The 26,759-nt window shown below is 33.1% G+C and overlaps 2 protein-coding genes across 3 annotated transcripts in view; one reads left to right on the top strand and one right to left on the bottom strand.

Moving 5' to 3' along the window:
- The window catches only part of kyat3.2 (kynurenine aminotransferase 3, tandem duplicate 2), an 808,856-nt gene that overhangs the window by 719,317 nt on the left and 62,780 nt on the right, over positions 1–26,759 (bottom strand). The window lies entirely within an intron of this gene.
- pkn2b (protein kinase N2b) overlaps positions 1–26,759 on the top strand; it is a 67,824-nt gene that overhangs the window by 37,700 nt on the left and 3,365 nt on the right. Inside the window, 16 exon segments of one of the 2 annotated variants that reach the window (NM_001290179.1) lie at positions 1,396–1,519; positions 3,586–3,740; positions 5,503–5,716; positions 7,857–8,042; positions 11,753–11,862; positions 15,686–15,829; positions 15,931–16,006; positions 17,831–18,008; positions 18,328–18,454; positions 21,727–21,848; positions 22,040–22,115; positions 22,282–22,373; positions 24,680–24,856; positions 25,823–25,885; positions 25,976–26,052; positions 26,136–26,278. In NM_001290179.1, the coding sequence (NP_001277108.1) occupies positions 1,396–1,519; positions 3,586–3,740; positions 5,503–5,716; positions 7,857–8,042; positions 11,753–11,862; positions 15,686–15,829; positions 15,931–16,006; positions 17,831–18,008; positions 18,328–18,454; positions 21,727–21,848; positions 22,040–22,115; positions 22,282–22,373; positions 24,680–24,856; positions 25,823–25,885; positions 25,976–26,052; positions 26,136–26,278 (2,064 nt within the window). 2 annotated transcript variants of the gene reach the window in all.

The raw sequence follows: 26,759 nt of genomic DNA, 5'->3' as shown, positions 1-26,759 counted from the left end.
TTTTAACAGGTAATGGTCATTCAATCCATAGTAAATCGTTTTTTTAAGTCAGTGAACTCTGACACTGACACTTAATAGATACGGAAATGTTATTGCATAGTAGCTTTCTTTGTCAAAATGTTGACAAGATTGGTTACCATTGATTGTTTTTATTTTAATTTTTTTTTTTGTGTGACAACAAATTGTTCATTATAAGTCTGCTCACAAAACATTTTAGTGATATATGGGCTTGGAGGTCATCTTTTAAAGAGTTGTCTTATGGGTTTGGAATGGCATGAGGTTGAGTAAATAATGACAGAAATTTCATTTTAAAGTAAACAAAATTATGTGAGTGCATTTTTGTCCGGTCAGTCAAGAATTGACTGTTTTATTCAAGCGTCGAGTCCTGCATGCAGGTTCCCAGCTGCTTCAGACATCCGGAGGAAAGGCCTCTAAGGTAACGTCAGCCTCTAATGGTAGCTTACAGGAAGTTCAGTCCTTAGAGACTCCTGGGCTGCTCTCTCTGGATCTGAATGCTGAATGACAAGCAAACATTCCTTCACACTTCTAACCAGCGGCAAGGAGGAAAGAAAAGTATGTGGTCATAGAACATGAATTTTGCATCCTTTAATAACTTTAAATAAATAAAATGTATACAATTAATCGGGTTAGTTTACCCTAAATTGAAAATACTGTCATTTACTCACCTTTACGTCATTGCAAATCCACAAGACTTTCTTTCATCTTCAGTACACAGCAGGTCATTTTAATCACTTACTTGGAGATTCCTGTCTTTCATTTGAAAATCTTTTTACCCAAAAACTCTGACAATATTGATAAATGAATGAAAAGTGTGAATCACATGGTTTAATCCAAACCTTCTGGAAATACACTGACATTTTTTTTATGATGAACAGAAGCTCGGTGAATCAAAAATGAATCTTATTGGCTCTCAGGAATCAAGTACTTTGAACAATTGCTTGCTAATCATTTTCTACAGGAACAAAATAATTATAAAAAGTTAATATGCTGAAAATGTGTTTATCATTTTAGGTCATTATGTTGTGAGAAGACTTCAACAACATAGAATTCAAGAATTCAACACATTTGTTTTTGAACATTTTAAAGCATCAGAATTTTGTGATATATTTTTTATCTTCATTCATGACTATCTACATGTATACAATATCTTCAATTGTTAAATGGCATGGAGCTCTTATTAACTGACTACTCAGAATACAACATTTTTGTTTAATGAATAATTTTAGACTAGATATAGTTTATATTCCCTTTTTATACATGTTTGATGGTTTATGGTCTATGGATTTGCACTTAAAAACACTTTGTTATAAAGATCTTTTTTTCTGAACCCTCTGACCCTGTTGTTGTTTTCCTTCTGTTTATCTTCATTTGTAGGACCGCAAACTCCTTGCAGCAGCTCAGCAGATGCTTCAGGACAGCAAGACAAAGATAGAGTTCATTCGAATGCAGATCCTCAAAGCCAGCCAGACCAGCGAGATAAACTACGAGAACAATGATGGTATGTGGTCTAGCTGATTTTCTCTTTAATTACAGCTAAATGCTTTGCACTGTATTGTTGTATATAAAAACTCATTCACTGGACTATATTGAACTAAAATGAGCGAATACAGAAAGTGATAAAATATAAGTGCTGTGAGATCAGTCTGCTGCAGACACTTTTTTTTTCTGTTGAACAATATAATTACTAATCTGTAATATATATTTTTGGCTTTATGTATTGAATATTTCACTTGTCATACGTATTGTATTATTTGATTACCAAGTGAAAAAAAGAACACCTGCTTGTCATGTTAAGACTACTTCTACACTAATTCAGGAACATTTGAAAGTTGTGATCTGGGTGCAAACTTAATTTTTAATCATTTCCCGAAAGTTGATCATCCATTCCACACTGAAACAAAAAAAAAAAAAGAAAAAGGTGCTGCACGCTATACAGTTTCAGCATCTATATCACTGATGTTTGATAATGTGCGGACATTCCGACCTTTAATCCTTTTATTCATTTGAGAATTTTTTTGGTCTACGCACCAATTGGACTGTTTTTAAAGGTGCAGTGAGTTTCTTCTTCTTTTTTTTTTTTTTTTTTTTTTTTTTGTGTGTGTATCTGCAACAGTCACATTGCAGCATCTGAAATGTGGAGTATGGATAATATTTGACCAGGAACTGCAGTTCAGAACACAAGACATTTGTGGAGTCACTGCACAGTTTAGAGTGAAAGTTTATCATCTGCATGTGCTTTTAAGGCTCAACTGTATAGCATTTCAAAAGAGCTTAAAGCATAAAGAGACAATAAATAGTACAGTTCGTAACTTTAATAAATATAGATTTTATTGAATGATTTATACAATGGAGATGACTTTGCAGTATTGTTTTAAATTTTAGATCATCAATTTCTGTACCTGAATCGCATTAGACTCCCCAGAAAATGTCACTTTTCATATAGATCTATTTAAAGGGATTGTTCACCTAAAAATTAAAATGATGTCCTCATTTACTTCAAACCTTTATGGGTTTCATTTTTCTGTTAAACACAATAAAAGATATTTTGAGAAATGTTGGAATTCTGTTACCATAGTATTTGTTTTTCTATCTATGGATGTCAATGGTTACAGGTTTTAATCTTTCTTTAAAATATCTTATTTTGTATTTAACAGAAGAAAGAAACTTGGGTTAAAAAAACACTTGAGGTTTAGTCAAATTTATGTGAATGCCCAGTGAGAGTGAATGGTCATGCATCATGTGATTTAGGCCAGGGGTTCCCAAACTTTTTAGCCCGCGATCCCTAAAATAACAATGCCAGTGACTTGCAACCCCCAAAATTCCTCTGACGTGGTTATAAATATACAAAGATTGCACACAAGAATAGGTCTATATAAACACAAGAATATTGACAACACAAAAGAAGTGTTGGTCTAACAACCTCATTATTTAAATAGTGATGTATTAATTTGTTTAATATAATATTAACCTCAACTAAAGAGACTTGTGGACACAATGTTTTCAGCACAAGTCTATTCTAGGTTTAATTTTGGAGACCGCCACTCAAAGGTCATTCTCAGTATTCAGTTGTGGCCTTTATTTATTTTTTATGTATTTGATTGCCATAGTTTTATGGCATTTACCATGTTAGAAAGTTTAACCTGCTGCTATAAAATCAATCTGCTGCAGCTTATTCTATTGTTTTTTGCTATTGTTAATCTAACATAAACCCAATGATCCTATGAAAAATAATAATTTAAAGGCTGATAGCTTTTCATTTGCATGTTTTTGCTTTTTACTTTTAAAATCGACAATGTTTTTCTTCTGTAAGTTATGGTTCAAATAATATTTATTGGGTAATTTTTATAGTTGTAATAAAATTTATTTGACTTTTGAAATCACCAAGCAAACAACTGATTTAGCCTGTAAAGTGTAGACCGAGATCATTTTTCTGAAACACCATAAAAACAGTCTGCACAAGGAGCGTTTTTATTATAAAACACAGTTTAAAAATGCACTAGTGTGAATGGCTCCTCAGTTGCAGTTTAACATTTTGATGTTAAAACACAAATCTTATGTTGGCAGTGACTACAAGCAAGCCCATCATCAGCCCTCTGGACCTGAGGATAGAGGAGCTGCGACATCACTACCGGATAGAGTCTGCTGTGGCCGATGGTGCCAAAAATGTGATGAAACTGCTGGGTACAGGAAAGGTGACAGAGAAGAAAGCTCATTCTGAGGTCAGTCTAAATCCTCATAGTTTTTATATAGTGTTCTCTGCATATGCTTGCGTGCCTGTATAGCTGTTTAATCCATTTACTCATTTAACTGTTTGCTTGTAATTGCTTTTGTTGCCTGAAGCAGCAAATGTTTACAGCTTTTCTCATTGTGTATCAAATTAATTGTGCTATGACACAGAATGCTTAAATGTTCTTTCTTATGTAATTGTTTTGTAATTGTGAGAGTAATACAGTTTTTATACAGCAGTTTATATTAAAATGTGTTTAAATTATTTAGTTTTGGGATGCAACAGTAAAAATATCTGTCCTACGTGACAGAAACCATTTTTTTTTTTTGTTGGTTAGAAAATCTATATACAGGGTGAAAATGCTGGCAACACATGATAGCAGTAAATTAGACAGCTGCTGAATCACTGCATATTTGGGTTTGTTCCTATTGCACAACTGGTAGAACAAGGTAAAAAAAAAAGTTTTGGTTGATTTTGTGGGATAGAGCGTCTGCACAGAATATGAATTAAAACAATTTAAAAAAATCTATAGGTATTGTAGTATTTTTGGAGGGGGTACTTAGCTGTACATTTTCAAATGATGCTTGCATTCTTAACTTATTGGAAATACAATAGGCTACAATCATACTGTTTACAGGCATACAGAAAGACAGAAATAAATGTTGAGTATAAGAATAGTGGATATGTGACTTCCGAGAGAAAACTGTTTGTTTTGTTTTATTTTCACTTGTAAATTCAAAAAGACCTATTAACACATTGGATTTAATATGAACTCTTGACGTAGAAAGACCTCAATAGTATATATATATATTTTTTTTTAATGTAAAACACAACACAGTAATGTTTTGTTTTCATCGAAAATACAAGTGTTGTGTTAACCATTAATTTCTGTGCTTTATTTTTAATTAAACATATAAATGAGTTAATATCATGAATTAATAAAATGAATGAATAATCTTAATTTTGCTTTTAAATGTTGTTAGACTAGTCAAAAATAATTCCGAATTGCATACATGAGTGTGTTCTAGAAATAAACCAAGAAAGAATTTGTTATAACAGCATTTGTTACCAGATAAATTTGAATCCCTGATCTCTGAGGCTCTCAAGTTAATGATGAGTGTGTTAAACTGTGGCATACATCCATACATATATGTACTACTGTGTTTTTCCATTACAGTTTCCAAACCTTTACTTTTAAAGCATTTCTTTGGAGGTTTTGCATCCATTTGTATCCAAATTTGCAGTGCTCAGCATAATTGATTACACCCCATTTTGAAAATCAATATTTTTATCTATTTCTCTGTGAATATAAGCAATGTATTTTGGTGGATTTAAACAAAACCGATTTATTAAACAGAAATATTGATTAACATAATACTTTAATCACCAAACATATTTAGAAATTGAAAGATAAACAGTTAAATTCAAGCTAAATATTGAAAAAAAATTAAATTACAACCTACAAAATTTCAACAAAAACTAAAATTTCCCTTTTTTATTTTGTATTTAATATTTTTCTATAACATACATTTGGGTGTGCTAGTTTGTTGAACATTAACGTAAGTGGTTTTGTTGGATAAGCTCCAGATTTTTCTTCAGTACTGACTAATCTAATGTATATGCACAGATATAATATTGTATAGCTTCCTATTAAAAATATCAATTTAAAAGATAGATTTATTTGGGGTGTACTTGCATTTGCTGAGCACTGTCTGTCTGTATAATTTTGTAAGCATTCAATCTTTGTCTTGCAGGCTCAAGCCCGCTTGAATGAGTCTAGTCAGAAGCTGGACTTGCTGAAGTTTTCTCTGGAGCAGAGGCTCAGCGAACTGCCCAAAAATCACCCAAAGGGCACCCTGATCATGGAGGAGTTAGCAATGGTGGCCTCCCCTCCTAACAGTCCCCGCCAAAGCATCATGTCCACCAGCAACCAGTACAGCACTGTGGCCAAACCTGCTGCCCTGACCGGTAACAAAACATACATACTGCACAGTCACATGATAAACCAGTGGATTTGAACACGTTGTTTACTGGTACCATTTGAGCTGGGTTTTAGAAATGATAGCCTAAAACCTGTTCACACTTGATGCAACAACAACAGTGAAGTCAATTTTAAAACCATTTACACTTAGTATTTATAAGGCGAATTCAAATTAAGTGCACTCCAGTGCAGTTGGTGATGGATTTTTTTCATTCATAAAATAAAGGGTATATATTATTTGAAGTTTTGTAAACGGCCATAGAAGAAGGAACAATGAACTAGTGAATGATCAAATGAATGAATGGTGTGTTTGAAACACGAATCAGCATATGTTTAATGAATCCTAAGAGATTTTGTTAACTCCTTGGAAAGTCAATTTCTCTAGAACTATATTATGCTTTAATACTTAAAATGTTCTTTTTAAAAATGCACTTTTTACAACCTTATTGACTGAGCAATTTTGTTTTATTAAAAAAAAATCTAAGAAAGTTAAATATGACCAGTTGAAGTTGAAAAGAACATTAAGAACTAAAGTTTTTTGTTTGTTTGTTTTGTTAATCAAATATGTTTGAGCTTACCAATTTGTTGTTGTGCATGTGAAATCAATAAAAAAATTTATGTTCTCTATGCATGTCTGATGATTTAATGTGTAATAACCGATAATATAGGCACAATTTGTAAAATTTCTTGATTAAAATATTCAAAATACACTAAAACAGTGCAATTTATATATATATATATATATATATATATATATATATATATATATATATATATATATATATATATATATATTGCTGACTTTTGTACTTCGATTATCTGAAACGTTTTGAAGAATGTTCTAATCCAGAGAAATAAGTAGTTTGAATTCATGTAATGGTCCTGTGTCGGCATGCTAATGAATTCACACACCCTCAATTTTCCTTTTTAGTTTTATAGAAAACAGAGGAACACCAAAGACGTTTTAAAATGCTGTGCGTTTTATTAGACTGCACAGAGCAGCATTATAACTTAAACCTAAAATGTATTTAATTTGATAAAACAGTGCTGTTTCTTCCCCACATTATCATTAGCAAAAGAACTGAAGAGATTGACTGGTATAATAAAAGCTTTGTCCTTGTAGGGCTGCGTCACAATCGTCTCTCAATAGCAATTGCTTCAACTCTGTTGTTCTGGTGTCAAGGTAGTATGAAGCAAAGTAAGAATCAAATCAACCAGTCTTACTTTGCTTCATGCTACCTTGATAGTATGTTTTGGATTTATTTGCTTAACCAAGACAGCCAGACCTGAAGCATGCTAAATCTGTGATGGTGCTTCACAAAGAATTGCTAAAATGTGCAATTTCTGTGTTTGTCCAAATATGCAGGTCAGAGTTAATCTTACTTGACCAGATTTGATCTGTTCTATATCACAAAATTCGAAATTCACATGTATATGAAGGGAAGTCAAATGAACAAAAAGTCTAGTGTGACCATGGTTTAAGCCAGTAAGTTTTCTTCTTTAAAGTACATTAATGTTTTTATTTTTATTTTTAAAAATGGCGCCCCCAACAGTACTGGAGTACATTTCAGTCACACACTTGCATTGCACAGGATGTCTGGTGTCTTCTACTTGTAGATAGAAAACATACCTCATTAATAAAATAATTGTTTTGTTTCTGTGAATGGATCCATTGCATTTTTCATTTATAGTCTGTTCTCTGCACTTTCACTTCAGCGTCCAGTGTGAACAGGCCCTGTAGTCTTTTTTTTAACAACACATGGTACTGTACACTCAGCCCTATTTTAGCAGTGAACAACAGCTGTCTGCTATAGGCATGTAGAAACTACATTTGACTTTTCACATTGTCAACACACACAGCCTCAGCAGACCCTCCCCCACCCTTAGCTTTATCACACACAACTTTGACCTTCACCCTGAAGGAGAACCAAGAGGGCTTACGTTACCATTACCCATAGTGCTTTCCATATAAGGCATTGTAACCATCGCTTGTGTCTTGAAATAGACACTTGTAATTGTTTGCACACTTATTATCTTGTGTTAATCAGAATGGATGTGTTTGGTGATTTACATCTCGAATCATGCAGAGTTTTGGCTCTGAGCAGGGTTTCTGTTGTAAATCCACAGGCACATTAGACGTGAGGCTCATGGGCTGTCAGGACCTTCTGGAGAACGTCCCGGGTCGCTCGAAGACAGCATCTGTTTCTCTGCCCGGCTGGAGCCCTAGTGAAGCACGCTCTTCATTTATGAGCCGAGGAAACAAGAACAAATCTGGCAGCAGCAGAACCCTCTCCAAGTCTGATGATCTGTCCAGTTGAGTGGCTTTGCTCTTCTTTTATATGCAGATGTGCAAAATCTAAGTTAAAATCAGAACTAAGGAACTTTGTTGTTGAGCTGAACAAATTAAATGATATAAATTGACACGTGTAATCTGCATTGATATATCTTGAATGTTACTTTCAAAGTGACTCTTTATCTATAACATTTTGAATTAGGGCTGGAAAATAATTCAATATCAATATATATCGCGGTAGATTTTTTTATTTAATAACAGTGATATGATTTTTAAACCCATTTCCGGTATTTCTAAATAAATTTGCATATATATATATATATATATATATATATATATATATATATATATATATATATATATATATATATATATATATATATATATATATATATAATTTTTTTTTTTTTTTTTTTTTTATATATATAAGATCTTATACATGCTACAAAATGAGTACCCTGAATACAGATGTGAATACACAAGCTTCCACAAGTAAGAATGCAGATGAAATAGTTGATAAGAGAGGAAAGAGATAAGAGAGGAAAGACTAATGCAGTGGTGTGGAAATGGTTTGGCTTTTTAAGTTCCGATTAACTTATAGTTTCGGTGCTCTGCAACATATGCAGGAGAGTGGTGCCGGCTAGCAGCGGGAACACATTAAATCTGTTTCACCTGATAGATAATACTGAGAGTCAGAAGATAAGGCATCATAAAAGTTTTAGCCTACCTGTTGCCTCACTATCACCACCATCCACTTCCCCGACACCAAAACCAGCGGTGTCAGAAAAGAAGGCAATGACGCAAACACAGATGGCTTTGAGGTTTGAATCAAGTTCAAATCAAACTTTGGTTATCAACACGTGCATATACACCTATAAATTATAAATTACAAGCCTATGCTATGTTCAAAACATGTATGAAACTTGCATATATACATATAAACTTGATGTATGCATGCACCCACATACACACGCACATACATATAAACTCAATCCTTTCATATACTCCCACATTAACTCACGCACATACATATAAACTCGATCCTTGCATATACTTGATCCTCGCACAAACAAACACCCAAATTAAGACAAACTCACTACATGCTGGTATAGCACTCCAGCAAACTTACAGAATAAAATTTACCATCATATTTATCAGGAATCTGTTTATTGATGAAATATAAAGAATGTGATTTAACAGAGGTATTAAATCTGTTAAATAATAAAAAATGTATATAAAATTTATTAGAACTATTTTATGTTAAACCTTTTAGTTTAATTAGGTAATTACATACACAAATGTAAATAGACAGATAAGCAACCAGAACTAAGAATATACTCATCTCTTTGTAAATGCTAAATATAAATAAAAAGTGAACATTCATTTTTTTGTACTTTTTTTTATTAAAAAAAAAAAAAAAAAAAGTTATAAGAGGCTGTAGCTATTAAAGACTTTGCAAATTCAGTTTGCAGACATCTGTAGGTACAGACATCTATTGTGTGCGTTCTCGGCAGTTTTTTCATATCTTTTTAATATTGTCCATATCGATATCGGAATTATATTGTATCGACTGAAATTAAGAAATATATCGTTATATAATTTTTGCCTTATCGTCCAGCCCTACTTCGAATAGAACACTCGCTATGTTTCTATCCTATTTTTCTGTTTATTTTGGAATGTTGCCTGAATTGATGCTTTATAAAAACATGACATTTTCAAAATGTGCATAAAAATCTATGCACACAACTAAATAGGATACATTTTTAAACAATCAAAATACATATATATTACAAGGTTTAACAAATAAATTACAGCATATGCCTCAAAAAAAGTTAAAATGGGCATAATAATGGGACAAAAAATCGGCATGATAGGACTGCATTAATGGATAAGCCAGCAGACCAACCCACATTGCACAACATCTGAAATTTTGTTTTGGTCATACTAAAATCCCGTAGCCAAGTTCTGTCATCAAAGTTTTTCAGTATTATTACCTCACAGAACTGTCTTAAGAGACTGATTCCAGTAAAGGTCATGTGATGATAAAAATGTGTGTAAATGGACAAACCAGCAGGCTGACTGCATTGCAAACCATTGTAACCTCAGGAAACAAGAGCGTCTGTGCTCCGCGTCTAACACCTTCAAACGCCACCGCGTGTTCACTTTGTGTCAGGATAGCCTTCTGAAGCACAAGTCACTTATTAGATGAAGAAAAGATTGACACAGCTTTTGCTACTGCAGCAGATACAGTTTTTACTGTTGATATTTGGCGCCAGTTAATCAGGAAGTTAACATTTTGTTCGCTTTGACTCGCTGGATGGAAACGCTGCTTTATTTGCATGTATATTATGCATTAATCCAGTTTTGAGCATAAAGTTAATTCTAATTTTTGGATGGAAACATAGCTACTGACTAAAAAGCTACATTTCCATGACCTATAATGAGCACAAGACAAACAAACAGAAGATGTTTTTTTTGTTTGTTTGTTTTTCGCATGTTGTCACATCTGTTTCAGACACAATACTAAAGCTAGAAATGAATTGATTTGCTTTCTTTTTTTCAAGGGCCTGATTAATCTTTTTAGTTAGCCCATGACATTAATGCCATAGTAATTAAAACATTTAAAACTTATTTATTTACAAGTCTAAATACAGCACATGACTAAATAAATGTTGCAGAAGGTTAAATTGATTCTTACCTGTAATTATGCTCTCAACCTTATTGGGTACACTTTCAATCCTGTCAGTGACCACCTATGCTATGTAATATAGGCTATAAAGAAAAAAATAGTTAATTCTAACTAGCAAACAATATAGCTGCAAACCTCTTGTTGTTCTGATGACCTTTAGGGCCTGTGAAATCACAGGATTTTAGCCAAGAAACAGCCTGGTGACTGCATTTGGCTTAAGTGACTGCCAGTTGACAAGCGAGAAAGTGTTTTTATTTTATTTTTAATTACATTTATTAAGTTAGAAAATAATTATTCTGTAATACTGCTGTATAGTTAAAGTGTTTACTGTATTTTTTTATTAAAATTAATGCAACATTACTGAGCAGAAAAACTTCTTCCAAAAGCAATTAAATTAAACTCGTCACACTACAATGTTTCATCATTCAACAAACTAATAATGAACAATACTTGTGCAGCATTGTATGATCAATGTTCAACATTTACAAATGCATTGTTAAATCCAAATGCATGCTTGTTAAGTTAATGCACAGTGAGTTTACATAAACTAACAATGAACTAACATTCCTATAAACTAACAGACCTATTTTCATTGACATTAGAAAAGATTATTAATCATTGTAATAAATGTATTATGTTTTGTTCATTGTTTGTCTTAGTAAATAAATTTATTACCATTAATTAATATAACCTTATCGTGAAGTGTTGCCATTAAATTACATTGTTTACCATAAGTTTTCATTATTATTACAGTGTATATTGTAAGTAGTGCTTTCAATTGATTAAAATATTGATTTAATTACCTTTTTAAGTTTTATTCAAATGCTTGATATTTAATTCAAATTTTGTATTGCAGATTTTTATTAACTTAATCATTTAATTGCATGTACCAGTATTTGCTTTATACTTAAATTGAAAAGTATTAGATAACAGATTACAAGATTGCAATAAGTAAATGTATTAAGTAATCCCTAATGAATCTATCCCTAATAAATATATCTGTTTTTTATTTCTTTATTTTTTTTTGTGCTGGTATGGCAGATGAAATCAGTGCCGTTCTAAAGTTGGACAACACAGTTGTGGGACAGACCCATTGGAAGCCAGTTAGCAACCAATCTTGGGACCAGAAGTTCACGCTGGAACTTGACCGGGTAATGCATGAGAAATTTCATAAAGCACACTTGTCAAACCATAGCCTTATCCCATAATCCTCTCCCAACATATGAGTAGATGGGCACACATATGCACACATGCTCTCCATTCCAGCCTCTCTCAATTAACTTTAAAAAATGTTAATCCCAGATTTGACCCAGTTCTAATGGAAAGTTTCACAAGGCAGATCAGAAGTCATCTGTAATCTCTGTGCTCATATATGTACAGAACAAAACTATTATTTTTATTATTTATTTTTATTTTTTTGTCAAGGAAATTGAAAATTACAAAGCAGAATTATATCGAGCAAAATTGGTTCAGTTGACTGTCTGTACATTTAAAAATTTTGTAACTCTTACTAAACCTGAATGCTGATATACAGTGCTGAGAAAATAAAAAGGAATCAGACAACAGGCTAAATATAAATAACAATTTGAACAAACTGATCAAAAACAGCAGCCTGATCTGCTCTGATATAATGTTTGTTGACATATGGCAAAAAAATTTCTGGCAAAAAACTCTGAATGTGGTGACAAATATTAGACAACTTGCTGACAGCAAAGCTTTTATTTTTATTTATCTATTTATTTTGTATTTTTTACATTAATTTTCTCACCCTTCACATGTTCCAAACTTATGCAAACTTCTTTCTTCTGTTGAACACAAATATTATGATTTTATATTTCGAAGAATTTCTATATCCAGACAGTTAAGTTCCATAAAATATGGAACGGTAAGTTAATGGATATTGTTAACCGTTAACCAACATTCTTTAAACTTTTTTAAATATATTTTTTCTCTTGTAAAATGTTTGGTTTTTCACTCTGATATCATGTCTTTTTATACATTCTAATCATCCAATTTCATTATAATTACATTGCAACGCATCTTTGGGACAAATTAAATAATAATCAATAATACTTTGTATCTTGTTCATGATTTTAGTTTTTTTTCTATACAATATCAATTAATCACACAGCCCTACTGTGCATACTTGCATTACATTTAACAATACTGAGATATATTATAAAACTATTTTAGCATTGTTACTTTTCAGAGTCCACAAATGATTTCAGCTTACTTCATAAAATAGACCCTTTATGTTTTTATTTTTTTTTTTTTATTTATTGTTTTTTACAGAATGTAAAGTTTTTCATCATCCAGATGTCTGTTACAATTGTTTTCCATTCTTCTACAGTGTGAAGGTTAGGTTGAAACCATTCCTATCCAAGAATTAACCAGGAATGTCTCCATAATTCTTTCATTTGTTTCATGCAACTGTATAGTAGGGTAATAGAGCACCTGAAAACTGAAATTGAAAATTGAGCTTCATTATAGCCTTTAGCATCCAGTGTAACAGTTAACTTGCTAATATGTTTTCAGTTAAAGGGCTAGTAAACCCAAATATGAATCTTAATGCCGAATTCAGACTGCATAATTTTAGCCCCAATTTTGACTTGCCAAATGGCTGAAATCACCGGCAAATCGCTGCTTGTTCATGCGAGTAACAATCACACAGTATTAACTATCAAATACACGATCTGAGAGAATTGCTGATGAGTTAATAACACCCATGAGATATTTGGCATGCTAAATATCTGGACCTGTCAGCGAGTGTGCATTGATTTGAGCATGATGCACTTCTCGTTTGTGTTTTGTTGTAAGAGATATAGTTTGCGGACCAAGACAAAGTTGTCAGCGATTCTTCCTATTGTAATAACATGCAGTGTGAAACCCTCTGTCACTGATCCATCCTGCTGTGTGAACAAAACATGAGACTATATAGTCATGTAGTCATATTAGAGATGTTTTCACAGTGCTTTAAAAATTGTGCAGTCTGAACTTAGCATTACTCACTATTTACTCACTTTAAAGTGGTTTAAAACATAACTAAGATTCTTTTTTCTGCTGAACACAAAAGTAGATAGTTTGAAGAAAGTTGAAACCCAGTAGCCATTGACTTCTGTAGCAGAAAAACAAAAATACTGTGCAGGTCAATGGCTACCGGTTTCCAACATTCTTCAAAATATCTTATTTTGTGTTTTACAGAAAAGGAAAAAAAAACATTTTTGAGACAAGTGGAGATGTGTAAATGATGACAAATACGTACACTTGTGGTATGAGCTATCCCTTTAGCATTAGTTTTTTATTATTTTAAGTTTCACTGTAACATATCTTTCTTTGTCCACATTAATAAATGGGTTGATTTAGTTTTTCCTTTCAGACACTCTTTATTTTTTCTTCTGATGGTTGTGCTCAGGTTTCTTCTTGATGGACCAGGGTTAAATAAATGTGAAATAATTGACTCCCTAGGGAAAACATTGGAAATAGTTCAGTTACTTCATTAGCGATTCCTGTAGGACCACTGGCTCTGTTATTATATTGTCTTTTTTATTTATGATGGTTGATTATTGAATGAACTTACACACACACACGTCTGTAAGTTTGGACTTGCTTTTGGTTGTGCGATGGCCTAAGCGTTTAATCTCATGGCAGGCAACGTGAGAGCGCTAATCAGCAGTTGTGCAATGGCAGACAGACTCTAAAAAGACCTGTAAAAGGCCTGTAAATGTCAAACCGTTGGCTGTGAAGTGTAATAGTACTCATAAGGGGCAAAGCTTCACTCTTACTGTTGCTCATAAGGCAGATTATTGCTGGCTGTGTGAACGACAGGGCGTTATGTTCTAAAATGTTCAACTTTAGCTCATCTGGCAGCATTTGAACTGTGGTTATGATTTGATATCAAATCATTTATCATATAGAGGACCATGTTAATAGGGGGGGGGGGGGGGGGGGGGGGTCAAAATATGAATAAAACAAAATGTTAAATCTAAAATAATTTAGTAATAAAAATGACATTTAAAACTTGACATGTACATTTATTTTAGCTTTCTATCTGTTCATTTTAAATATTATTTTAATTAATTTTACTAAAGTATTTTTAAATAGTTTTTAGTTTATATATTTATTTTTGACAAATATGAATGTTTTACTTTTATATTTTGTTTGTTTGTTTTGTTTTACTATTAATATAATCATTAAGCGCTCATTTTAATGTTTAACTGGCAATAAACCAGTTCTCCATATACTATTAACTGACCTGATAGACTGAATAAAGAAAACCTTTATTTATTTAGTTAGTTAGTTAGTTAGTTAGTTAGTTAGTTAGTTAGTTAGTTAGTTAGTTAGTTAGTTATCTTGTCCTAGAAATCTTTTTTAAAATGTCTTCACTGTTCCCCAACGTTGTACTTACTTAATTAATTATAAATATCTAAACAAATAAATAAATATTATTTTCTAAAATATTATTATAGTATATTAAATTTATAGAATATTATATTAATAATGTTTTCCACTTAATATATTAAAATATATATTTATTTCTGTATTTATTTATTTTGTTTGTTTTTTTACAGCCATTTTTCCAGTCATCAGTGTCACATGACCCACATTATATTACATTATATTATATTATATTATATTATATTATATTATATTATATTATATTATATTATGTTATATTATATTATATTATATTATATTATATTATATTATATTATATTATATCATATTATATCATATTATATTATATTTATTTTTCCAATATTCTTTACATTTCATTCTTCATTTTGGCAGATACCAGCTTTGTTTGTTGTGCACTTTGGCTTTTAATTTTTTGCAGACTATTTACATCCACAAGCAGCTACATTACACTGTATAATAGAAACATTTTAACGGTTTCCAAAATAAATGTGTGTGTTTGTATTTTATCTGCTTTTGATTTGTATTAATTGTTCTGTTTTTGTTTTGGTTGGCCTTTAGTCTCGTGAGCTGGAGATTGCTGTGTACTGGAGAGACTGGCGCTCGCTGTGTGCAGTGAAGTTTTTACGTCTAGAGGACTTCCTGGATAACCAACGGCACGGCATGTGCCTCTACCTGGAACCACAAGGAACACTGTTTGCCGAGGTGCTTGAATTTTTTTCTTCACCAACCAACATGCATTATATAAGACTGATGGCCTTGTTGAGGACAATTTTATTAAGATTATCTCCACCTTTTGGATGCAGGTTACATTTTTTAACCCAGTCATTGAGAGGCGACCCAAACTACAAAGACAAAAGAAAATCTTCTCCAAACAGCAAGGTAAGATTATGAAGTGGCAAATGTGCCTCAGTGTTGAGAAGGGTTGACATGCTCTCTTAAACAGATTAGATTGAGCAGGATACTCTTGACACAGTTCCGTGGTTCAATATTGCACTTCTGTGGGGCCAGTGTTTACACAGTGAAGTCAGAATGAACTTTGACCTTCTTGTTTGAACTCCTTTGAACCATTTATAGACAAAGGAGGAGGAGGATTGCTGGTCTAGAGACTTAGGCTGAGTTCCAGAATCTCATGAACAGCCTACTCCCTACATTAGAGAGGAGCCTTTTCAGAAAGTAATGGAACCTCAAACAGTGCTCCGCATAAGTGAATACACACCCTATAGGCATCTCCTTTCAGTTCATATTTTCTACAGGATGCTTTACAATAATATATTTGTGCATATACATTAGATTAGTCAGTAACTTGAGCTGAAACTGGAACTAATCTAACAAAATAACAACAATAAGAATAATATCACAGTTTATAATTGGTACACTCAAAATGAATATGTTGGTGAAAAATATTAAATAAAATGTTAATAAACTTTAAAAATCAAGTGAAACATAAAAATCTACAAAATTTAGTTGTAGTTAACTCTGAGCACACAGAATCTACATACAAATTTTTAGAAAACTAAAACTCTAAAATTCCTAAAAATTATTATTTAGTTTTTTTATATTAATATCTGTGTTATAATTGAAAGATAATTTATTTTAGATACAAGTTGTATAGTAATATTTGCTGTCTTTTACTGAATGTATTATATCCAATATACTATTGAATTGGCTCTAATTAGATTTTGATTGTAGACCTTAAAATGCTTTTTTATTTTATTTTATGTTTTAGACTTGATTATAAGTGACTGGACAATTCTATGTGCACATTGTTTCACACAAGCTAGAAAAATGATGATTTTTGAAAGTTATAAGTCTTAAATTTGATCAGATTTTCACAAATGATTAAAAACAGTCACCAACAGTCAAAAACAGTCTGAATAAAGGGTCACCAAGGTAAATAAACCATAAGTAATTATAGCAAAGTCACGAATAATTTACAGTTATATACAATAGTGTGGGCTATTTACAAATATTAATAAACAGTTAAAAAAAAAAAAAAGCAAACGTACATACAGGAAAAGGAAGGCAAGTGGCGCTAATAGGCTTGGGCCGATATAATTTTCTGACGGTATGATAACCTTGGATGAATTGGTTTTACGGTATCACGGTATTGTGATTACTGTGTTGGCATTTCTGTGTGGAGTTTGCATGTTCTCCCAGTGCTTGCGTGGGTTTCCTCCGGGTGCTCCAGTTTCCCCCACAAGTTCAGACATGCAGAACAGGTGAATTGCAGAACAGTAGTGTATGTGTGTGAATGAGAGTGTTTGGGTGTTTCCCAGTGATGCGTTGCAGCTGGAAGGGCATCTGCCTCATAAAACATATGCTGGATTAGAAGGTTCATTCCGCTGTGGCGACCCCGGATTAATAAAGGGACTAAGCTGAAAAGAAAATGAATGAATGAATATACTTTGACTGTTTAAGAGTATTAGTTACTAGTTAAAGTTATTAGTAATTAAAGAAGTTATGCTAATAACCTTAATCTTAATTTTTATTGTAATGCACTAATATGCACTTTTTATAAAGCTGCTTTGAAAGAATAAATATTGTATAAAGCGCTATACAAATAAACTTGAATTGAATTTAACTAATTATCACAATCATAAAAATCTCATTCCCACTATAGGATATGTGGTCTTCAATACCTAATAAAATTGACATCAAACTTCTGCTTTCTTTTATCTCATGCATAAACCTTGTTCCTCTCAGGTAAAACGTTCCTGCGTGCCCCTCAGATGAACATCAACATCGCCACCTGGGGCAGGTTGGTGAGAAGAGCCATTCCGTCAGTCAATACCTCATTCAGTCCTCAGGCGGCTGATCTGGGTTCAGCGATGAGCCATGAAACCGCACCCATGGGCCACCCAGATGCCCACTCTCTACCCAGGTGCACATGTCTTTACATGCACTCCAGCTGATCACTACAAACTCGCTTCCTAAAAGAGCATCTTGTAGCTTAAAGATCTTAAATGATTCTGCAGTCTTTGATAAACAATGACTTAATCTGTCTGGGAACGTAATTGGTGCTCTATATTTAGATAATGAGATGACTTGACATTCTTGCTTCGTAACCTAGTGTAGGCATTTAATAAAGTAGCTGTTGCGTGCTGCGTAAAACTCCAGACCCCCAAACAAGGCTGCTGAACTGTTTTAAATGGAAACTGGCATGTTGTCAAAACTTATGTGATTTGTCTTCTCTACCTCAGCGACCCCACTGTGACCAAATTAGACTTCGACAAAGCAGTCACACCGCCCTCAAAACGAAACTCTATTGAAGTGGAGATTGAGGAAACCGCTCCACCAGATAAGATCTCAGACGGGAAAGAGGTGCAGGTAAAGGAGTCTAGTTGTATTAAGGGACAGTTTTACTTAAGTTTTCATCATTTATTTACCTTAATTTAAACCTAAAAGTTTAACAGGGTGTCCGCAGGCTCTCAAAGGTTTAAATAATGTCTTAAATTTAAAAAAACAAAAATTTAGGCCTTAAAAAGTCTTAAATTTACAGAAATATTGTGTTGTAGGTCTAAAATCACTTTAGGTCTTTATTATAAAAGTTGTGATAGTAAAGGTACCCAATCAGGCTGACACCCATCTAATCACCAACAATCTATCTAAATAATTTATATAACCTATTTATAATAAGTTAATTATTATTATTATTATTATTATTATTATTATTATTGCAAAGATGTTCATTTCACAACAGCTGTTAGACATTTTACAGCAAATTTGTTAAAATAAATTCCCTAATCAGGAAAAGAAAACTAAAAACAATTAACCAATTCCTCATGATAATAACAGCAATATATTCCTATACATAATCTTCCATTTACACAAATACTATTTACAGAAGAAAGTAAGTGGACATAATATTTATAAATAGGCATGAAACTTAAGGTTTTATAACAGATTCGCATTAGGTTGAAAAGGAGTCATAGTCAATTCCTTTGCAGCTAAAGCAAACAAATATATATGTTTGATTATTCAGTAGTTTTCTTCATTATAAATATATTTTCAACAATGTAAAACTTATCATTAAAAAAAAATAAATACATTTTGTTGGGCAAGCGGTGAAACCTTTTACTGTTAAAGGTTCCGTAAACTGTACTAGATGTTAGTTTCGATCTGTTTTAAGGATCCCTTTTTTCTTTTTTTTTAATCCCTTTTTATGATATCTACAGTATCTAGTGTGTTCCAAAACAGCGACAATTTATGTTTAGAAAATATAAAACTGATATAAACATCCAAAACTTGCAGTTTGTCACTTCCGCCTAAAAGGAAACAATTGTTTTATGTCACCTCATTTATCAGTTTCTCATCAAATCCCTAAATCAAATGCTCTCTAGTATGTGACATGCCCGTCCCTTTCTTCTATTTGCTTTTCTTTTGATACGCTTGAACTCAACCACTTACTGGCAGAGCTGTGCTAAAAACCATAAGCTATTGGCTGATATTTTTAAAAGGAGAGGGGCTTTTCTGTCCCTTTTTTATCCGATCTTCATTTTATGAGGTCAATTATGTTAGACATCAAATAAATGAATGTACATTTCAAAGCCATTCACAGAACCTTTAAATGAATGTGATTACAAATATATAAAAATTCTTGGGCAAATACATGACTGCCCTCCTTGTGTCACAGGCTTACTAAGAAATAGAGCAAGTGCACATTCGTTTTCAATGATTTAAATGGGATCTATTATGCAAAAATCTATTTTTTTCTTATTTTATTCTGTTGTTTGGCAACAGTGTGTAAATATAATCAGCCTCTAATAGTAAAAATGTGCTTCATAAAGCACTTCATAAAAACAGTCTTGCCAAACACGTTGATTGACACTCTCTCATTGCACATGTCATTGGAGGGGGAAAGCCCCACCCATTAGCGTAGCCCGCCATCTGCTATTAGAGTTTTTGCCAAAGATAATGTCAGCGACTAAGAGGCATTATGCATATTGAGTTTTAGGATTCACAAATGATCATCGTTGTCTCCATAGACTACTTTCTTCTGAGACACTTCTTTTGACATTTAAATTTTTTCACAGTAACAACATTAGTCCCATTGCTGCTGTGCTGAAGCACAGGTCTTTGTAGCTACAGTGTCGTTTGAAAAGTACCACATTCAACTTTGACAGTGAGCAAATCAGCACAGTTAGGATCAAAGCTTAAAAGGGGCAGTTTCACCGATTTAAAAAGAATTATTATTTGTGATGTGTTTTAAACTGAAAGTTCACATACATACTCTAGTGATATCAGAGACTTATTTTACAAACTGTAAAAAGAGGCATAATAGGTCTCTTTTAAAGTAGCCTTATTCAGAAACCCTTGTTATTAGCCAACATCTTGCTCTTGCAGTTTGTTACGTACTTTAAAATTTGCAAGGTTCCACAAAGCAAGCAAGACCCATAACAAGAAGTCAAATTAAATTAAATTATATTGGACACCTCTAAAATTAATCAGCAGCCCAGAGTCTCTTCTCCCATTCAAAAGTAAACGACAACAAAGACAATTGACCAAAGAAATAACTTGAAGTCAAATTTATTTGACATTTAAATTTAAAGAAGACCTAAAAAAAAGAAAACTTGCAGAGGTAAAGCCAAAATAAACAAACAAAACCTCAACAACTAGCTAAGTTTTAAATCCTCTTACCTGAACACGAATTAAAACAAATTAAACAACATTCACGTACCTCCCTACTAACCACAAAACATGAGAAAAACTTAATAAACTGTTTCACCGCATCTGTGAGTGTTCATAACGAAACTTTTTTTTGAAAAGACAGCGGAGGCAGAGAGAAGAGAATGGTAACAAAACAAAAAAACCCATAAAACAACACAAAGAAAAACTCACCAACTTCAAATTAATGTTTGAATATTTATAACTTTTATATTATTGTTTAAAAATACAAATTCCAACATACACAAAATAATTTTTCGTTATTCTTTGAGTAGTATATTAATTATGAGCATACAGATGTGGTTCACGCTGCCAAGAGATGACTAAGTCGATATGTGCTGTGCACTTTTTTTACAAGAGTAAAATTATCACAATCATGACATCGCTTTAAACGATTTATTTAAAAATAATTTCTTACCTCTTTTTATTGCTGCTTTTATTTTTATATTTTTTATGTTAATGCTAATGAGGAAGAGATCATCACTAATGGCCAGGACTTTTCCCTCTGGTGACATGTACAAATGGGGAATATTAATCAATCAAAGGGTTTCTACAGACTGTTTTTATGAAATGTGATTCAAAGAAATAGAAGGGGTTCAATTTTACAATTAAAGGCTGGCTGTGTTCACACACAACTGTTTAAACTCTGAATAAAACAGATTTTTGCATAATAAATCCCCTTTAAATCATGTTTTATTTATTTATTTATTTATTTATTTATTTATATTTATTTATTTGTATCATTTTTGGACCTTGACTGTCCATAACCACCATTCACATTAATTGCAACAAACGCACAACATATTTGAAAGGCAGTAATTAGAGTATGGAAATGATGTCAAATCTTCATTTTTTTGGCTGAACTGTCCCAGTATTTTCAGTAAGAGATCTCTTGCACTGGTTTGGAAAGATTCTTAAGTGCCTCTTGCTTACAGGATGCCCTCGCGACCTTTGACTTCCTGAACAACACAGTAGCAAAACCAGATTATGACAGTCTGGTTGAACATGAGCAGCCTGGCTTGGAACTCACTGAAATTCAGCGAAAAACTGAAATAAGGTATTCTCTTTCCCATCACCATGATGATACTGTTAAAACATGCATATAGTAATGCATGTAGTAATACACTGGAATGCATTTGTCGTTTTCAAGTTAAATTGAATAGATTGCACAAGTGATTTGAACCTAAATGGACTTAAATACATACAGTATTATCTTACATCGTGTATCATATGTTTGTGTGCCTTCAGGGAAGAAGAGGAAGTTCAGTTCAGTTTGTCAGATTTTAAATGTGTAGCTGTTCTGGGACGTGGCCACTTTGGAAAGGTAAACGTCATGTTTTCATGCGTACAAAAGGCAAGCTCTGTACAAGTATGCAAATGCCCCATGCATTTGACCATTTGCATAGATAGAATTTTAGATTATCGCTACATACTGCCAGTTTGCATGAGTCACTTTCATTGTCTCGTAACTATATTTATTTATTCAACAGGTTTTACTCGCCGATTACAAAACCACTGGAGAAATGTTTGCCATTAAAGCTTTGAAAAAAGGTGACATCGTTGCAAGGGATGAAGTGGACAGGTAACGGCTCTGCGCTCGTGTTTAAGTGGAATAAATGAGCTGTATCTTATTCTTGAGGATGTTTTGAAGCATTTGTAGAGGCATCAGTAATTGTATACAGCGGGGACTCCTCTGCTACTGTTTTACTTCCTGTTATTATTAAAGACAGAGTCAGAGTTGTACTCTAGACATGCTGGAGCCACAACGATTTTAACACAACTCTACTTTGAATATAGACAGTTTTTCACGTTTTGACATATATTGTAGTGCTTTTTTTGGCGATGTTATTGCTAGCTGTATTTTTATTGACAATATGGAAAATTGTACAAATAATTTATAAATAAAAGAGGTTTAATTATTAGCATAAATACCTTGCTTGAAGTTCTGTACATTTTTTTTTTCAGTGTATGAAATTTATGGATCAAAATGTGTCCCTTTTTAAAAAGCCCCTATTAATCATTATAAAGGGGGTCTACATCAACAGTCTGAAATGAATTCAAGGTCAAAACACACTTTTATTGTCTAATAATATGCATTTACTTTTACCTAATTATCCTAACGACTCCCATATGATTCGTTCAGTGATTAATTTGTTCCCCAAATCTGATGACCCAGTCTGTTGTTATTGGTAAACTGCGTTTAAAACGAAATGGAGAGAAATGCCCACCAGGGCCTATCAACAATTTTGAAGTATCCAGATTGCAGAGTGTTGTGTGAGCCCAGTGCAGGAGTGCATTAAAGCAATGCAGTTTAACATCAGCATATTGCTCTATTCTTAACCTTAAGTAAAACAGTGACACACATTCAGTATTAATTCACACAGTGGCAAAAGCTAAACTTTTTTGAACTTGACTCCCACACGTGTAGGAACAGCTGATGGTGACCATAGTAATAAGCAGCAGAAGATCGCGAGCTTACAAACGCATTTAAATCTGTAAACAAAGCAGCACACTTCACATTTTCAACGTGGCTTTAGACATGATATGAGAGTATAAAGAGTTAACCAGATACAGTACAAGTGGCTACTAATAACAAAACGCAATTAAATGCATCATTTGCAAGTTAGAGAAAATAAGGAGCCAACCCTTTTAATCACACTTACTTACACTTGTGAAATGGAGAAAGAAACAGATCCATGAATTGTGTACTGTAAAGTTCCTGTCAAGCTCTGACAAAGTCCCATATATCAGTAGTCTTTTCTGATCTTTCCTTTAACAAATGGCCAACGAATCCCCCGTTATAAGCGTGTAGATTGCTGAAGCACTCGTCAGAAAAATGACAGGAACACAGCACATGGCTGAGGCTATAATGCAGAGGTATTTTCGCAAAAATAAACTTCAATCACTTTTCACAGCCTCATCTTTGCGTAGGGAAAATAGCACTAACTTTCCCCTCACACTTCAGAGCACAGTGTATATTCAGCTTGATTCAACTGGGATCAGCTACAGTGTTTGTCTTCCTCTGTCTTTTTACAATGTTTGTGAGTGGGGCTGGGGTTGTAAATTTTCCTGGGTCTGCGTGGCAACAAATGGGCTGGGCTTGAGTTGCGTATCGACGTCACGCTGACATGGCTAAAGACTCGTTACAGCGGCTATTCATTCAAACCACTATGAGTCGATAGTTTTAAACACGGTGCACTTTTAGATTTTAGCTGAATGTTTTCATTCAGTTAGAGCTGTCACACACTGCATGAAATGTCATTTTCAAAAAAACATAATAGGGGCTCTTTAATGAATTGTAATTATTATTTTTTTTTACTGATAAACATTTTGTTTAACTGTAAACTATATATAAGCACTATTACATAAATGTTTGTATAATATTAACTGTTTAAAGAGCACTCATTGCACTACTCTTTGGGCAAACTGTGTAAATGCGATTATAATTACTTTATGCTGTTACTACTGCTATTGCAAGACTTGAGCTATTATAAGCATTTATTTGTAATTGTCCGTATATCAATGTCAGTGAAGTAATCTCATAGGTTTCTCTACCTGATAAAGGATACATTTAGCAACAGATATTAATTTCTGTTTTTATTTTTCTATATAATGATCTGCGCTTGTATAAATAACGCTCCTATATATTTTTTTAAATTGCAAAGAAATATAACAAAAATATTTATTTGGTTAACTCTTGTGTATTTGATTAGCAACCATTCTCCTCAATGCTCCTCAATGCTCCTCAATAAGCACAATTCCTTGGTAGAGTTTTACAATCTGACTTAATACATATGCTTAAAAAGACATAAGGTGAAGCACTACTTTTTTGTTCACTCCGATGGATGGACTTGTCAGTTTACACTATCCATTATTGTCTTTCCGCAGCCTGATGTGCGAGAAGAGGATCTTTGAGACTGTGAACAGTGTTCGGCATCCATTCCTGGTGAACCTCTTTGCTTGTTTCCAGACCAAGGAGCATGTGTGTTTCGTCATGGAGTACGCAGCTGGAGGAGACCTGATGATGCACATCCATGCAGATGTGTTTTCTGAAACGCGCTCTGTGTGAGTAACTCGTATATGTGCTTTTGTACTGCTGCTGCTACTGTCATGTTCACACAACTGGTTGTGTTTAAGCTGGCACAGGAAACCCCATGTTTTGATAACATCTGACACAGATCAGCATTTGTTACACATGTGTAAGCAAAAACGATTTATCTATTTATCTGTGTCAAATACTTTAAAGTTTTCAGTTTAGTTTCAGTTTCCTTTATTTTTGTCATTAAAAACATCACAATAAATTCCAATGCAGAACAAAATTATATTACATCGGACCCAGCAAGAACATAAAAAAACATCAATCACTAAAAAAACCCAACATAATAAATAAGCTTTTGTAATTTCATAAATATATAAACATATAGTTATATAAAAAAAAACTAGTTTTTTTGTCACAGAAAGGAATTAATAAATACTTAAATAACTATTGAACAGTTTGTTGTATTAGTTATAATATTGACTATTTGTCCTAGTTTATTTATTTATACATTTATTAATACAAACTATCTATCAATAGCAGTTAAAACAATTGGCAGTGTTTATGCTGGCACATAAAAGCCCATGTTTTGGTCACATCTGACACAGATCAAAATTTGTTACACGTGTAAACAAAAATCTGCACAACAGTCCATTTATTTATTTATTTATTTATTTATCTCTATTTAGATGTGGAATGCTTTTAAAGTTTTAAATATAATTGCAGTATTCAATTAATCTATTCAGTCTAATTAATTGATGTTGGATGTGTTTTTGTTGACTTTTAGATCAATTTATTATTGAAAGTCTATCCACAATTCGAGGGTCAGTTGTGGCACTCATAGTGAATGATTAAAGATTATTTGTTCGAGATTTATGTAAACTGTAATCAGGTAGTCAAATGACAGGATATTTCAGTGTAGATGCAGACATTGTTTCTCTCATAAAAGTATACATATTAGAATAGAATCTGAAATAATTGTTTTATGTCCTCAGTTTTTATGCTGCTTGTGTCGTCCTGGGCCTGCAGTTTCTGCATGACCATAAAATAGTGTACAGGTATGTGTCACTCCAGAATGCAAAAAAAAAAAGAAGGCTTCACCAATGTTTTATGAACTGCATGTGACTATTGTGGACTTTCTTCTGCAGGGATTTGAAGCTAGATAACCTTTTGCTAGACACTGAGGGATATGTCAAGATTGCAGATTTCGGTCTCTGCAAAGAAGGTAGATGATGGATTTGTGTCACCATTGATACTGAGAGTTGATTGTCAGTACTGCGACTGTAACTCTTTGCATCTGTCATGCAGGAATGGGCTTTAAAGACCGTACTAGTACGTTCTGTGGCACTCCTGAGTTCTTGGCACCTGAAGTTTTAACCGAGACGTCGTACACTCGAGCGGTGGACTGGTGGGGTCTCGGAGTGCTCATCTTTGAGATGCTGGTTGGAGAGGTATGATCATGGACAATCTGTGTGTGTTAGACTGCATGTTTGTTTTAAACTTGCAATTGCACATTTGGGGCTCATGTGGTTTTCTTTAAAGCTACCAATATCTAATGAATAACTAATAAGATCTTTTAATAGCATGTAATAAGATGTTACTGGTGGTACTGGTTTTTAATGAAAGGATACTAGTATCTTAAAAAGAAGTACACGTAGCATAAAAATAGATACCAGCCAGCATCGCGATCCTCTGCCCTGCCCCTGTCACAGCAGAAACTCGCTCGCAAAAAATACACACTTTGGCCCCATTTGCACTAATATGTCTTTGTTTTAAAATGGCATAAAACGATCCATGTCCGCTCTGGCGTTTCTTCTAGCATTTCTAATCAGCCCTCCGTCCACACTATACCCCTGAAAACGTACATCATGTGACCCACACACACAAACACACTCTGTCATGCACTGCAGCGTACGCACACATCTGAGCTCC

This window comes from Danio rerio, chromosome 6 (assembly GCF_049306965.1).
Source record: "Danio rerio strain Tuebingen ecotype United States chromosome 6, GRCz12tu, whole genome shotgun sequence".
Lineage (NCBI taxonomy): Eukaryota > Metazoa > Chordata > Actinopteri > Cypriniformes > Danionidae > Danio > Danio rerio.
The sequence above is the reverse complement of the archived record's forward strand: the minus strand, read 5'-3'. Positions and strand labels throughout refer to the sequence as shown.